This window comes from Scyliorhinus canicula, chromosome 15, assembly GCF_902713615.1.
Source record: "Scyliorhinus canicula chromosome 15, sScyCan1.1, whole genome shotgun sequence".
Classification (NCBI taxonomy): domain Eukaryota; kingdom Metazoa; phylum Chordata; class Chondrichthyes; order Carcharhiniformes; family Scyliorhinidae; genus Scyliorhinus; species Scyliorhinus canicula.
This window is the reverse complement of record NC_052160.1, coordinates 45,451,835-45,468,682: the sequence shown is the minus strand read 5'-3', so window position 1 is coordinate 45,468,682 and position 16,848 is coordinate 45,451,835. Positions and strand designations below refer to the sequence as shown.

At 45.5% G+C, this 16,848-nt stretch overlaps 1 protein-coding gene across 2 annotated transcripts in view; it reads left to right on the top strand.

Moving 5' to 3' along the window:
* Positions 1 to 16,848, top strand: part of LOC119979096 (protein outspread-like) — a 295,919-nt gene that overhangs the window by 10,037 nt on the left and 269,034 nt on the right. For both annotated transcript variants that reach the window (XM_038821092.1, XM_038821093.1), the window contains exon 2: positions 14,672 to 14,749. In XM_038821092.1, the coding sequence (XP_038677020.1) occupies positions 14,672 to 14,749 (78 nt within the window). The remainder of the gene's footprint in view (positions 1 to 14,671; positions 14,750 to 16,848) is intronic.

Genomic DNA, 16,848 nt, shown 5'->3' with positions numbered 1-16,848 from the left:
GAGAGAGTTGCCTTGAGCTGTTCTTGGCTATAGAACTGGATTTGACTATAGAACTGGATTTGACTAGATGTAGGAAAGTATTAAGACGTCCAATGGGCTTTTTCATTCTTTCGTGGGATTCACACCACATCCACCAGCTTCAGCTTGCACTCACACACTAAACCACCGATGCACAGTGGCAGTAGTGCGTACCATCCACAACATGCATCGCAGCAACTCACCAAGACTCTTTCAACAGCACCTTCCAAACTTGGTATACATTTTACTACAACTATTAAAAGATTACAATTATTAATAAATTACATGTATTTTGAAGATAATTGAGCAAAATATTCATCAACCAATCATTTATCTGTTTTCCTGTGATGTCACATTTTGATTTCTCTCAGAACGTGGCCACAGACGGGATTGCCTTGGTCCTCTTTTCACCCGGTCTAGGTGCTGCTGACAGCCCCCGATTCCTCTTTTAAGCAGCTCTTCCCAGGAAGTGCTTGACGCCTACATTCTCAACATCCCCAAGTGCCACAGGTGTTTGAAGCACCTTCTTGATTTCAGGCCTGGTTCGTTGCAGACAAAGGATACAGCCAGTAGGCTTGGCTGAAGACATCTGTTTGCCATCTGCTAAGTGCCACCAGGGAATGTTATAATGCCACCCATGCCTCCACAAGGCTCACCATTGAACAGATAATGAGGTTTAGATGTTTGGACTGCTCAGGTGGAGCACTCTTAACATTCCCGTAGAGAGTGCCCTGGATCATCGTTGTCTGCAATCCAGAGAGGGTGTCTTTACAGCGGGCTACATGGAGGACCAAGATGTCTTCTCTGCCAACGAGGACTGGGAAGGAGATAGTGATGACTAGGACCAGGTTGTTGCAGAGGCACAGGGTGAGGCCATGGCAAGGTCTGTAACAATCTAATAGCTAACAGATTCCAGACTGAGTAACTGCTGATAATTATGCTTTACACTGTTGTTTTTAATACTCTGCTGGCTGGCAGGCTGCCGCTCCAGGATTGTGCCGTGTGTCATTGTTTACTATCATGGACCTTGATTTTTTTTTTCTCTTGGCTCCACAAAGTCCATAAACATGACACATTGAAAGATGCATACAGTCTTATCTTGACAGGGATGCATTCAGATCTCCTTGGCATTTGCTGCAAATGGGGAGGATGTCTTGCAAAAAACTCTTTTTGGGTCAACCTAGAGACGTTGGTGCACAGGAAAGAAGAGCACAATAGACCATTTGTCCCCTCTAGATTGCTTTGCCGTTCACCTTGAGCGGGGCTGTTCTTGTAACTGGCTGCTATATCCCTCAATACCCCAAATTCCTTGACATCATCTTCAGCTAGAAATCTGTCGATTGAATTGATAAGCAGACCCAATGACAGTGCCTCCACTGTCCAATGGGATGTTAAGTTTCAACCATTCACCAGCCTCTAATTGCAAAACATCCTACACATTTCAGTCCTAGATTATCTAACTATTGCTGTGAGACTATGTTCCCTGATTCTGGACACCCCAGCCAGGTTAAACATCTTTCCTACATCCACCGTGCAAGAGGTCTTTACGCTTCACAAATTCTCTCCGGCATCTGTACTGGTCAGCATGCAGGCCCTCACTGTTGCTGCACGGGATAATTGTTAGTCTCTGAATGGTTCACCTTTATTGCAATTCCTTTACATGAGGTCTCATCCTTCCCTAGATAGGGAGATGAGCTGGACACACAATAATCCAGGTGAGGTCTCACCAAGACTATAGTCGATTGCACCCAAATTTTTAATTCTACACTCAGTCCCTCTTGCGATCAAGGGTAACCTGTTGCCTCCTTACTTGCTGGCTATATCTCCATGTTAGCTGAAAATTACATATGGACATCACCATTCTCCTTGCACATGCATATATATCGAGCTGATCAGCACAAGATTGTGCAAGGCCAGCCATCTCATCCTTGGATGAAATACATTCATTTCCGCTCCCACCTCCCAACTTAAACTCCAGAATGGATGATTCCTCCCAGAGCATTTTATTAAAGGAGGTAATTTATTTCCTCCTTGTTAGTGCTGAATTGTGTAACTCATGCCAATTTTTCTATAGTCCTATTTTCCTGCTTTCCCCTCATTCCCATTTCTAACAATTAAGAATAGAATCATAGAATTTGCAGTGCAGACGGAGGCCATTCGGCCCATCGAGTGCACCGGCTCCTGGAAAGAGCACCCTACCCAAGGTCCACACCTCCATCCTATCCCCATAGCCCAGCAACCCCACCCAACTCTAAGGGCAATTTTGGACACTAAGGGCAATTGAGCATGGTCAATCCACCTAACCTTCACATCTTTGGACTGTGGGAGGAAACCGGAGCACCCGGAGGAAACCCACGCACACACGGGGAGAATGTGCAGACTCTGCACACACAGTGACCCAAGCCTGGAATCGAACCTGGAGCTGTGAAGCAATTGTGCTAACCACAATGCTACCATGCTGCCAACCCAGAAAAGTGTCTTGTTTTTCAGAAAGCAGTTTTGAAGTTTCTTAAGTTATCACGGCAGAGTGGGTAAGAGTGAGAAGCCCTGTGGCATACCTTTCTTGCAGCAACAGTGGGTTTGCCTTGTGGTAATATGATTGGAATTTTATAATTAAGCATCTGTAAGGGATTGTTGCTCATTGAGTTTTTATTTGTGATTCTAACCAACCATAAAGTCTTTTTGGGACCATGTTTCGTAAGATTAAATTTCAATGTGTAAATGTAATCTTGTGTGTTTAAGCTTTAGTTTTTTTTGTTAATGAATGTTTTATTTTAATATTTAACATCCCCAAAGATGTTATTATAATTGGTGGCTTCTGAATTTCATGTTGTCATCAAAAAGAAAAGATACGTAGGTTAAGTTTCCCCTTGCGCAATTAACATCTGATTTATAACAACATCTTTCCATTATCTATCCCTTAAGAACGTTATATTCCACAGAGATTTCTTATTTTTCTAAACTCCGGGGAATATGGGCCTAGCCTACTAAACCTGTCCTCATAGTGCAATCCCTCTGTGCTCTGTGTGGCGTCACCAAGGCCCTGTATGATTGCAGTGAGACTTCTTGACCCTTATACTCTAACCATTTAAAAGTAGTGGCTGGCATACCATCTGCTAATTGCTAGCTGTATTTGCATATAAACTTTGATTTGTGTACTAGAGCATCTAGTTGCCTCTGAATACCAGCATTTCCTAGCCTTTTGCTATTTAAAAAATATTCTACTTTTTCTATGAGTTTCACGTTTCTCCATTATTATTCCATCTGCTATGTTCTTTCCCACCCACCTGACCTGTCTGTGTCCGTTTTCATACTCCTCCCAGCTCACTTTCTCACCTAACTTTCTATCATCAGTGAATTTGGATACATTCCATTCAATCTCATCATTTAAATCATTGATATACTTTGCAAATAGCTGAGGCTCAAGCATATAAACCTACGAATTACAGGATGCTAGTCTCAAAATGATCAATTTATTCATATTCATAAGGCACCCTGAAGAAGAATCATATTGGATTTGAAATGTTAATTCTGTTTCTCTCTCTACAGCTGCTACCAGACCTTCTGGGCAGAATTCTCCGCTCCCCACGCCGGGTGGGAGAATTGCGGGAGGGCCGGGCGACTCATGACACGCCCACCTGGCGCCCCCCGCGATTCTCCCAACCCAACCGCTCGGAAGAATCGGCGTTCGCCGTTTTCACGGCGACCGGCGATTCTCCGGCCCGGATGGGCCGAGTGGCCTGCCGTTCCCGACCGGTTCATGACGGCAGCAACCACACCTGGTCGCTGCTGTCGTGAACATGGACGCCAAATGCTAGTTTGAAGCTTGTGCGGGGCAGAGCGGGGAGTGAGCACCACGGCCGTGCTCGGGAGGGGACTGGCCCACGATCGGTGCCCACCGATCGTCGGGCCGGCGTCTCAAAGCGACGCACTCTTTCTCCTCCGCCGCCCCGCAAGATCAAGCCGCCACGTCTTGCGGGGCAGCGGAGGGGAAGACGGCAACTGCGCATGCACGGGTTTGAGCCGTCAGCCGTCGTGACGTCAGCCGCGCATGCGCGGGTCGGAGCCGGCCAACCTGCGCTTGCGCGGTGACATCACATAGGCGTCGCCGTCGCATCATTCTCGGCGCGCCGCCTTGTCGCAAGCGTCAAGGCCCGGCGGCCGAGATTTACGGAGCGCCGCTCCTAGCCACCCGGGTGGGGGTGAATTAGGTGCGAGGAGCGGCCTCCGAGGCCGTCGTGAAACTCGGCCGAGTTCACAACGGCCTTCCCGATTTATCGCGGGAGCGGAGAATTTCGCCCCCTGTGTTTTTCCAGTCCCTTTTGTATTTATTCCCCTTATTCATATGTTCTGCTTTCTGTCCAAATCAATATTGGTATCATTCACCACAGATGACAAAGCATTCCACGTTCTGATAATTCTTTGCATAAAAACATTATTTTCTCCTCTTTTCCTTTATGTATCTTGTGATTGTGACCTTGTGATTTACTTATCAGTGGAAAGAATTTGGACTTTCTCATTTGTTACTTTGAACATAAACACATTTCTTTCCATTCTTCTCCGTTCAGGAGATTGAAGCTCTGATCGTTGTAACCTTATCTTGAATCTCATCTATGCTATCATCTTGATAAATCTGCATCTGCAGTGAACTTTTCCAGTGTTCTAATATCTTTACTGTGGTGAGTGCTTAAAATTGTAATTCTGTTCCAGAAAGGACCTGACTATTATCTTGCATCATGTAACATTTACTCCCATTTGTTCCATTTCCTTTGATAACAAGGCCAAACTTCTATTTCCTTGACTGCATCCACCCCCCCCCCCCCAAACCTCTGGGCGATCCTTTCAAGGAGAACTTTTCCAGCATGGGAAACCCCACCATGTCACTAACCCATGTGCCTGGCTTTAGGGGTTTTGGGTCTCTCCATCCCAACAAAATCAGTCTCCAAACCACCGTGGAGGAGAAGGCTGGAACATCGGCCTCCCCCCTTCGGCCCCCGGATCTTCTGATACCCCAAATATTGCCAATTCTGGAGTCGGAGTCACCCTCTCTTCCAGGACCTCTGTCATAACGTCTGCAAATCCCTGCCAGAATCCCCTCCACTTCGGACACTCTCGGAACATGTGTACATGATTCGCCGGGCTTCCCTACAGTGTCCGCACCTATCCTCCACTTCCTCAAAAAACCTGCTCATTTGCGCTACCGTCATGTGGGCCCTATGAACCACCTTGAACTGGATCAGGCTAAGTCAGGCACAAGACGAGGATGAATTTGCTCTCTTCAGAGCCTTTTCCCACAGTTCGATTTCCAGCTCTCCTCCGAACTCTTCCTCCCACTTCCTCTTCACCTCCCAATAGGGACTCCTTCCCACTCCATCAACTTCTTATATATATCTCCCCATCCCAACCCCCGTTTTTGACATCACCTTATCCTGTAGTCCCCTCGGGGGGGTGGCGAGGAAAGCTTGGAACCTGACTCCGGACAAAATCCTGTACCTGTAGGTACCGAAACCCATTCCCACCTGGCAACTCAAACTCTTCCTCTAATGTCTCCAGGCTCAGGAAACCCTCCTGAATGAAGAGATCCCCAAATCTCTCAATCCCTGCCCACTGCCACCTCCTAAAGCCTCCATCTAGCACCCCTGGAACAAAACAATGATTGTCACAGATGGGTAACCACACTGACGCCCCCTCCAATCTCATGTGCTGTCTCCATTGCCCCCACACCCTCAGGGCTGCGACTACCACTGGGACTGTGGAGTACCAAGCCAGCGAGAATGGCAGGGGCGCCGTCAATAAAGCCTCCAAACTCGTACCCTAACAGGATGCCGCCCCTACTCGCTCCCAAACCGACCCTTCCCCCACTTCCTGGCCATCGATATGTTGGCCGCCCTGTAATAATTAATAAAACTCGGGAGGGCCCCTCCACGGCGACCCCGTTCCAGGAGTGCCTTCTTCACCCTCGGGGTTTTACCAGCCCACACAAAACCCGAGATCGCCGCATTCATTTTTCTAAAAAAAAGGCCTTTGGGACAAAAATCAGGAGACATTGAAAAAAAATAGCAGTCTTGGGAGGACTGTCATCTTCACCGTCTGCACCCTCCCCACCACCTTAAAAGGTAACTCTCTTAGTCTCCTTTCCTGCCCACGTGCCTGAATCGCAAACACCTCGCTCTTTCCCATGTTTAACTTGTAGCTTGAAAACCGCCCAAATTCTTAGTGTCTCCATAATTCCAGCCACACCCCATAACAGGTCTATGATATAAAGCAGTAAATCGTCCATGTAGAGAGAGACCCTGTGCTTCCCCCCTCCCCCTCACTCTCCTCAGCCAGACATTCGATGACCTAAGGGCCATTGCCAAGGGCTCTATGGTCCTGGCAAACAGTAGTGGGGAGAGCAGGCACCCCTGTCTTGTCCCCCTACAGAGATTAAAATATTCTGACCGGACCCGGTTGGTTCTTGCATTCGCCACCGGAGCCTGGTATAGCAACTGGACCCAATCCACAAATCCCTGCCCAAACCCGAACCTGCCTAAAATATCCCATAGGTATTTCCACTCCACACGGTCAAAGGTTTTTCTGCATCCGTAGCTGCTACCACCTCAACCTCGCGCCCCTACGCTGGCATCATTATAACATCCAGGAGCCGTCTAATATTAGACGTCCGGTGCCTGGCCTACACAAATCCCGTCTGGTCCTCCCCGCTTACCTCCGGGACACAATCCTCTATACGTACGGCCAAGATCTTTGCCAGCAATTTAGCATCTACGTTCAAACGGGAAATCGGCCTTTACGATCCACAGCTCTCCGGGTCTTTGTCCCGCTTCAAGATGAGAGAGATCGATGCCTGAGATAGCGTTGGGGGGAGTACTCCCAGCTCCTTGGACTCGTTAAAGGCCTTAACCAGAAGCAGCCACAGTAACCCAGAAAACTTTTTATAAAACTCCACTGGGAATCCGTCAGGTCCCGGGGCCTTACCCGACTATCACCTCCCCGAGCCCAATTGGGCCCCCCAGGCATTCCACTAGCTCCACATCTACCTTCGGGAACTCTAGCCTCTCCAAAAATTGCTTCATACCCTCCTCTCCGGCTGGGGGCTCCAATTCATAGAGTCGACTATAGAATTTGCAAAACACATCATTTATCGCTCCCGGGTCCACCCTACCTTCCCCCTCATAGCCTTTACTTTCCCCATTTCCCTCGCCGCCTCCTGCTTCCTCAGTTGATGTGCTAACATCCTATTAGCTTTCTCCCCATATTCGAATATATATATTCCCTTTCACCCTCCTCAACTGCCCTTCTGCCTTACCTGTGGACAGGAGCTCATACACAACTTTCTGTTGTTGCATTGACATTCAAGATAAATTTCCATTCTTTATTTTTGTTCCCTAAATATGTTATATCGCTTTTTACATAGGAAGTATATCTGCTACATATCTGCCATTTTCTTGTTTATGTCATCCTTCAGTTTATTTCCTGCATTCTTCCTGCTTTCCCATATTGGTGTCATTGGAAAGCTTTGATATTCATCACAAAATGTCAAAGTCTAGATTATTCTGTATTCTAGTAAATTGCACATGGTGTTTCCCACAGTCAATTAATTGACAGTTATATTTTGTTCTTAATTTACAAGATGGTGATAGAGTTAGGGGGTGTGGGGTGGGGGCACTCACGGCCAAAGCCAGTATTTTCTGCAGTGACATGTGTTAAACTAACAGGCCTACAGTTTCCTGCTTTCTGTCTCCCTCGTTTCCAAAAAAGGGGCATTACATTTGTTATTTTCCGATTTGTTGGGGCCTTTCCAAGATTACAACCTCATGTTTTCCCACATCTGCTAAATTTTGGCCTCCTCGCTTAACCTATTTATATCCTTTTGCAGGCACTTTGTATCCTCAACTTGCTTTCCTGCTTTCCTTTGTAATTGCAGCAAATTTGGCTACATTCCTTCATCTAAGAAATTAATTATAGCACCGTCCCCGTGGCACCCCACTACTTTGCCCATCCTGAAAATTACCCATTTAAATGCTATTACTTTAATAATGTATTTCAGCATTTTCCCCAATGACACGGTAAACTAACTGGCCTATAGTTTGCTGCCTTCTGTCTCCCCTCTTTCTTGAATTAAGGCATTAGATTTGTGATTTTCTGATCTGTTGAGACCTTTCTAAGATTACAGCCAATGTAGCCACTATCTCTGTTGACCATCAGGTCCAGGGGACTTTCAGCCTTTAAACATGTTAGTTTTCCTGGTACGTTTTCTCTCGTGATCATGATTCCTTTTTGACCCCGACCCTATAGTATTCTTGGGAAAATTTTAGTGCCTTCGACTGTGAAGGCAGATGCAAAATATTTGCTGAAAGTCTCTGTCCTTGCCGGGTTCCCATTGTTAAATTCCGCAGTCTAATCCTGTAAGGAATTTTTACTTTAACTACTCGCTTCCTTTTTATATACTTGAAGATCTTGCTGTCTGTTTTATATTTCTTGTTTTTAATAAATTAAGAGTACCCAATTCATTTTTTCCACTTAAGGGGCAATTTAGCATGGCCAATCCACCTACCCAGCACATCTTTGGGTTGTGGGGGCGAAACCCACGCAAACACGGGGAGAATGTGCAAACTCCACAAGGACAGTGACCCAAAGCCGGGATCGAACCTGGGACCTTGCTGCCGTGAGGCAGCAGTGTTAACCACTGCGCCACCGTGCTGCCCCTGTTTTATATTTCTTGATAGTTTACTCATTCCAATGTCTCCTTTTTTTTTTAGTTGTCCTTTGGTAGTTTCCAAAGTTTTTCCAATCTGCTGGTCTACCACTTATCTTCACAGCATTGCTAAAGGTAGCTTTCCCTTTTATTTCTCTCCTTTCAATATGCCAAATGCTCTTGAATATTCAGTTCCCAGACTTGTCACCTTGCAACCATGGGCAGGATTTTTGGATTGCGAAACCCTGCCACCCGAAGAGTTGGTGGGGACACATTCCTGCTGATCACAGCAGCCCCACAGACATTTAATGCTCCGGAGACAGGGCATATGCCCCTCACTCAGTTAGGAGTTTTCCAACAGCACCTGTGACAAGGACTTTGACGACAAGCACTCCACAAATTCTAGTACCGGAGTTTAGGATTGGGTAGAGTGGAGGTTGGGGGGTGTCATGGTGTGGAGTGGAGGCAAAGCCCAGGGAGCATGGGGGGGGGGGGGGGGGATGTGGTTCTTGATGGAGAGGTTGGTGGTGGGGGGGGATGCGGGGGTGCTGATGCCATGCCCATATGGAAAGGCACCTACCTTAATCTCCCCCCTCACCTGAACCCCAAGTAGGGTAACGTTCCGGGCTTTCCCTCGTACTGAATTTCTCCCACTAGCCTCAAAACTGAAAAGTGAGGGCAGCACAGTGGCGCAGTGGGTTAGCACTGCGGCCTCATGGCGCCGAGGTCCCAGGTTCGATCCCGGCTCTGGGTCACTGTCCGCGTGGAGTTTGCACATTCTCCCCGTGTTTCCGTGGGTTTCGCCCCCACAACACAAAAATGTGCAAGCTAGGTGGATTGGCCATGCTAAATTGCCCCTTAATTGGAAAAAATGAATTGGGTACTTTAAATTTATATTTTAAAAAACTGAAACGTGGCCCTAACTCACCCCATGTAAAGTTGCAGACAGGCCATACATAGTCAGAAGGAGGACAGCAGGGGGACCACTGACTGCGAACGCACCTGTGGAAACTGTAAAATTCCTTCTCATGTCTTTATAATGTATTCAAATAAAGGACCTTTAATTCTGTCTTTTACCATTTGTCCCTACTCTCAACACAATTCTTTGGTGCACTCATACGTTCATATGCTTTGTCCCTTCCTGTAGCACTGGTTATCATTACCCGTATTGCCATATCGTTATAACATGGGGTTAATTTTTTCAACTAATTTTTAATGTGGCATTTTATCAAATGTTTTTGGCAAGTCCATATATTGTACTCTTTTCTTTCAACCCCATCCCCCTTCTCATAATTTTTTCTTAGGTTAGTCATGTCTCATCCTTCACAAATCCTTACTGACTATTTCTGATTGGTTTGTGTCCTTCTAAGTATCAAATTCTGATCTCTGATTATAGTCTCTGGTATTTTCTACTTCAGACTTAACACAGGCAACTATCAACTAATTAGTTTTATTTCCTTCTTCCTTTTGCTGGTGACATGAAACCTGATACTTGAACGAGGATCTATGCCTGTGCGAAAAAAGGAGAATGTGCAGTTTGGTGCTCAATCTGGCAACATACGACTTCAACCAAAATACAATTAAAATGATATTTTACAGCTTTGGGAAAGAACATAGATTTGTCCTAAACTTAAGTGAGCATATTACACCACAATGTAGTGTGTGTATTGACGGTAGCGACGAATATAGAATACAATCCTCAGCAGAAGATTAGATGGGCTTGAATGAATGCCTAATCACATAGAACATAGAACATACTGTGCAGAAGGAGGCCATTCAGCCCATCGAGTCTGCACCGACCCACTTAAGCCCTCAATTCCACCCTATCCTCGTAACCCAATAACCCATTTCTTCTCGAGCCCATTCCCCTTCCAGTCGCCTGGCGGCCCGCTTGCCTCTCCAGCTCCTAGATATTGTTCCTGTATGATTGGTGTGATGCCATGTATTTTGTTATATGCTGATCTTGGTTGGGTTCTATATTTCTTTGTTCCCTCCCCTCCCTCCCTCCCTTTCCCTCATTGGAATTCATTATTATGCTGTGGCTTTCAGCTCCTTCTGGTTTGTTGGCTGCAAACAGGTCTTGGAACAACTGAGTGAATGGCACGCACGTTTTGTGGAAACCTTCGGATGGCGAATTTGATTTTCTCCATCTGGAGAAATTCTGATAGGTTGGACAGCCAGTCTATAGCTTTGGGCGGTGTTGCCGATTGCCAGCTGAGCAGGATTCTCCGGCAGGTGATTAGGGAGGCAAAGACAAGGCCCTCCTCCCCATGAATAGATCTGGCTGTTCTGAGACCCCGAAGACTGCCACCCTTGGGCACGGCTCCACCCTCATCCCCACCACCGTGGACATTGCCTTGAAGAAGGCTGTCCAGAACCCGGCAAGTCTGGGGCAAGACCAGAACATGCGGGCGTGGTTGGCTGGCCTCCTTGGCACCATTCACATTTATCCTCTACCTCCGGGAAGAACCTGCACAGTTGGGTTCTAGTTACGTGCGCTCTGTGTACTACTTTTAGCTGCATTAGGCTTAGCCTTGTGCAAGTGAAGGTGGAGTTGATGATATGCAGTGCTTCTCCAGAGTCCCCACCCTATTGTAAACCCTAACTTCGTTTCCCATTTTTCGATTGTCTTATACAGTTGTCTGTGCCCTTCCCAGTAGTCACTCATACAGATCACCGCAGTTACCCTTCCCTAAGATGTCCACACCCAGTAGGTTCTCTACCAACAACGGTTGCGGTGGTAGTGGGTATGTCCTCGTTTCCCTACATAGGAAGTTATTGACCTGCATATATCTTAGTTCATTCCTCCCTGTCAGCCGAAACTTCTCTGTTAGTTCCTCGAGTGTTGTCAGTCTGTTGTCAGTGTGGAAGCCCCTAACTGCCAGTGTCCCTCTGTTCTGTCTCCACCGTTTGAAGTGGCGTCCATTGTCGTGGGCGTGAACCTATGGTTATTGTAGATGGGGGCCATAACGCACATTCTGGTTAGTCCGAAGTGCAGTCGAAGTTGGTTCCATGACCGGAGAGTTGCTATCACCACTGGGCTTGTTGAGTATTTTTTGGTGGATGGGAGTGCAGCCGTGGCCAGGGTCCCCCTGCAGGAGCCCTCCTCCATAGGCACCCGCTCGACTTCTGGCTGTTTTATCCACCCCTTTACCCTTTCCTCAGTTGCTGCCCAATGTTAATATTGCACATTTGGGAGTGCTAGGGGGTTCTCGCTCTCTCTCCCGCGCTCCCTCGCCCCCACGCTCCCTCGCCACCGCGCTTATTTGTTGTCCTGTTTGTTGGACATTTCCATATTTTGCAGTGATGCTCTATGCAATGAGAAAAGTGAGGATTTTTGTCCATTAGGTTCGTGACTAGTTCCTGATTAGACAGATTATGACACGTGAAGTGGTTAAACACCCAAGTTCACTCGTGAACAGTGCCAAACACATTCACGGTATCAATGCTCAGAATTTAAATGGGTTATGCAACTAGGCTTTATGGGACTTGCATATGCAATTAGCAATTTTGTGATGGATAGCTCAGTTCAAATAACAGTTTGATTGGCATGGTGACCTCTATATATTTTTTTTAATGTTTGGCCATTGATCTAATGTAGTTTTGAAAGCAATAATCTCTGACATGCCTTCACAGGATCTTGTACAGGTTGTTCAACGTTTCTGGCAATGATAAAAGAATCAAACCTTCCTGAGGAGGTGATTCATTATTATCTACTCAAAAATTGGATGCATGCCTTTGGTGCTGTAAGGCCTAATCATTATCTTGCAGTTGCTTTAACAGGGCAGTCTTTTACTTGGGGCATTTGAGAGTGGTCTTACCTGTGGCCTCTCGTGCCCAACTCTTCAATTATTTAGGCCAACAAAGAGACAATGTTAGATTTGGCTCTGTAGCAGTGTTTCACCTTACAAAAAGTGGTTGTTCGCCAAGATTAATGTTGTGATGAGAGATAGCCCAAGAAGAAGTGTATTTGTTAAAATATTCTAAGGAGCATCCAAATTTGTTTTCTACTGTGAATACACTGCCTTTTCTGAATGTGTTCATAAACCTGATTTAATGTTAAATAAATTGTCTATTGGTTTATAGTCAGATCGTTCATCTGATAGCATGTCTACTCTTCTATCTGCTCAAGGCAAGAAAGTACATAGTGGTACAAGGTAGATAAAAGTAAGCCAGGATGTTATGGTAGTCATTTTCTGTTCAACATTTTTACCTAACTATTGTGCATGTGAAAATATATTCCTGCACCTAGAAGTTACAAAGTTTCCTTAAAGCAAACCAAAGTGGAATGTCTATTATTTAACTCCGTAATCAGACCGTCTGTTTTATAAACGCAGGTAGACTTCCTCCATAAGAAATAAAAGTAGTGGCCATTAACCCCGTTTTAGCCTGCTCTGCCATTCTGCAAGATTATGGCTGATTTTCTACTACAATTCCATCTTCCTGTGCTATCCTATATCTTAAGGTGATATTAGGACACTTGGTTAGTGAAGTAGGCTTTAAGGAGCATCATGAAGGAGGAAAGTGAGGTAATACTTTGGAGTGGTATAGAGAGGGAATTCCAGAGTTCTGGCGTTGACAACTGAAGGCATGGTCATCAATAGTGGAATGATTAAAATTGGGCATGCTCAAGAGGCCAGAGTTAGAGAGGAGTGCAGATAGCTCAGAAGGGTTGTGGGGTTGGAGGAGATTACAGAGATGGGGAGGGATGAGGCCAAAGAGGAGTTCGCAACAAGAATCAGAATCTTAAAATCAAGATGTTGCTCGACTGGGAGCCAATGTAGGTCAGCTAGCACAGGAGCGATAGGTGAATGAGCAATGTGAATACGGACACGAGGAGCAGAAATTTGGGTGACCTCAAGCTTAAGGAGAGTGGGAAATGGGAAACCAGTGAGAAGTGCTTTGGAATAGTTGAGTCAAGACTTGAGCAGCTCTCATTCTTCCCTTGTGTACTTAATCTCTTCTCATAGTACAAATCACTCATTCCAGTTGTTTCACTCTCTCTAATACAAATATCATAGCATATTACAGTACAGGAGGCCGTTGAGCCTGTGTGCTGAAGCTTGCTCTCTGCAAGAGGAGCTCACTTAATCTCACTCCACCATCTTATTCTGCAGCCCTGCAAATTCTCTCTTCAGGTAATCATCCAGTTCTCTTTTGATGGCCTCGATTGAATCTGCCTCCATCAGTCCGGGGCAGTGCTTTCAGATCCTATTCAGTTTCAGAATATTCTATTCACCTGACAGCACGTCTTTTGGGACTTGTGGGAGGAGGCCGGAGCACCTGGAAGAAATCCATGCAGACACTGAGAACGTGCAGACTCCGCAGATACAGTGATCCAAGCCGGGAATCGAACCTGGGACCCTGGCACTGTGAAGCGACATGCTAACCTCTGTGCTACTGTGCCGCCCATTGGGCTGGCTGGGAGAATGTTTCATGTTTGGCTCATTGGAATTAATCTCTATTGCATTCATTTTATATATTTGGCTAATAGGCTGTGCATTTTCTGAATATTTATCCACAGACCTCTGTGATCTAATAAGCCATCCCAAATATAAACTCCAATCTGTGGACAAAAATGAGGCACTACAACTGGCCTCAACAGCTCTTGAGTTAAGAATTCAGAACAATCCGCCGCTATCACTGTAGTGGTATCTGCTGGAAGAACTTTGCGGAGTTTGAGAGAGATAGTGAATGTGTGGGGTAGGAAAAGGGCTGGTGGTGGAAAGTGGCGGCATCAGACAAGGGCCACATGGAATAGGCCCTCCACTCACTTTCTTGAAGATAAAATGTCAACCTAAGTGAGGTACCCAATGGATGATACCCTAGCAAGGATAAGCACTTTCAAGAAAAGTTGAAAATGGGAGAGAAAACATTTTAAATTGTGTACTCATCTCAGTTATTACTCTTATAGTTTTTTAAAAAGTTGTTGAATTTGTCCTGCTTCCTATATTTCAGGCAAAACCTATCTATGGAGGGTGGTTATTATTGGCTCCTGAAGGAACTGACTTTGAAAATCCAGTGCAACGGTCGAGGGTAAGTTGAAGAGTGCATTTTTGTCAGTTAACCAACAGTTCTTAAGAATCAAACTTTGCATCCTGCATTTGATGTGTTTCAGATATCTGATGACTGTTGCTGGAATAGTAACTTGGATGAATAGTGATTATTATAAGCATATTTGCAGAGAAGGGTCTGCCACATTGGGCTCTCATTGCCTGCTGTGATGGGACCTACTCCAGGTGGCATGTGCTTTAATTGAATGATGCCCACTGCCACATAGGGCTTGTGGCAACTATGGGCGGGATCTTCTGACAATTTTTCAGAGTGTCAGTCTCCAGCTGCATAACTGAGTTTCTCTTCAAATTTTCTGGCATTCTGTGTACAAATAATCTGGGGACGTTGAAGGATGTTTGTGACCGTGTTTGGGGGCTGTTCAGCGCGGGGAGAGGGGTGGTGAAAAAAAGGAAAAATCTGTACCGACTGTATAGTTGATTGTTGGGAAGTATGTTTCCTGGGGTATTTATTCACTGTAACCAGTTTTAATACATGTTTGTAATAAAATACATGTTAAAAAAATAATAAAATCTGGGCGCATGGATCCTCCATTATTCTGGTGGGGCAGGGCCTTACAGAGCTGGCAACACCAGTCCACAGAGCCTTAAATAGGGTGCCCTGACCTGCGTTTGAGATGGAACTCCTCCCCCCGGAGACATCCCACCGCAAGTAAACCCCCCACCCTACACAGGCATCTGCCAGACCCCAGGTTGGCACTGCCAGGGACTTCTTGGGCATGTCCCTCTTTTTCTGTCCTTACCTTGGCGCCACTGGCAGGTACCGCTTGGCTGTTTCAAGTTTTTAGGTACCGGTTGTAAACTTCGCCAATGCGATGGCACATCGGCGAGGTATGAATATTCAGCAGGGGGGAGCATATTATGGGAAAGTCCTTGAAATATATTTCAATTTATTACAATTCATAGTGGGAACCTTGTTATGTCACTGGCAAAGGGCATGAAAAATCGGAACATTAGGTCTCATTGGCAAGAATCTAGTTTTTCGACTCTTGCGAGATTTTGGGCTCACATTGTCATTTACGCCGATGGCTAACTCAGGCCCAAAATTACCACCTATGTGTGAAAATTCCCCATCTTGAAACAGAGTCTTTCACACAAGGTAAATGGCATCTGCGTGAATACAATGCAAACAGTATAAGTTATTGTGTTTTAATTTTGGCTCCTTTCACCTTTGGTTCCCTTCAGCTATGAAAGAGTTACATTCAGCACCACATCAAGCAGCTGATGGGTATCTTATACAGTTTAATTAAAAAATATATATTTTCCTTCTCAATCTTGCTTGAGTGCTGTGGGTGTGTCAGCATTTACATTTCTCATGAGGCTGCCCTGAATTGCTGGTAGACTAGGTGGAGATGGGGTATCACCCTGGGATTCAAAATCACAATTATCCAACATGAATACAGAGATTATACCATCTCTAAACTCTCAAGCTACCCTCTCAAAAGGAAAATGAGAAGGCCGGGTCTAAGCTCCATGTTGGGCCATAGGATCAAGGCAGGTTGTTTTGTAAGCCTTAAGTCAGTAAGGTAGGGCATACTACTGTTAGGGGAGGGACTGGGAGATACACAGATATTAATATAAATTAGTTTGATGGTATGAGATTGAGAGAAAGAGGTTTGTCTTTTGTACCTTTCACAAGTAAATTTACATATATGTCACCTGAAGCACAATGGCTGCACCTCTAAATGATATGTGCTGACAGATCATTTGGAGCATTACACATGGTGAAGTCATAGGATACCATATTACTGGAGACAGTAGAGAAGTTTGGAGTTTAGTAGCAGTGAAAAGGATTTTTTTTGTAGTACTGGAGTTGAGGTGGCGGCCGGGGGTGGGGGGGAGATTTCAATTCGATAACATTAAAGGAGGGTTCTGGAGCTGGGCAACACTGATAAATGAGGAAATCTTGGTATTTAGCCACGGGAGGTGGAGATTTTTGTAATGTTGCATATCTACATAATTATATTTTTATGTACATAATTGTTTTGGCATCTCAAGTATGAAGTGTTGCAAATTATAGCTGTGTCTAATCATGAATGTTTGAAGTTACTTCAAGGTAGTTAG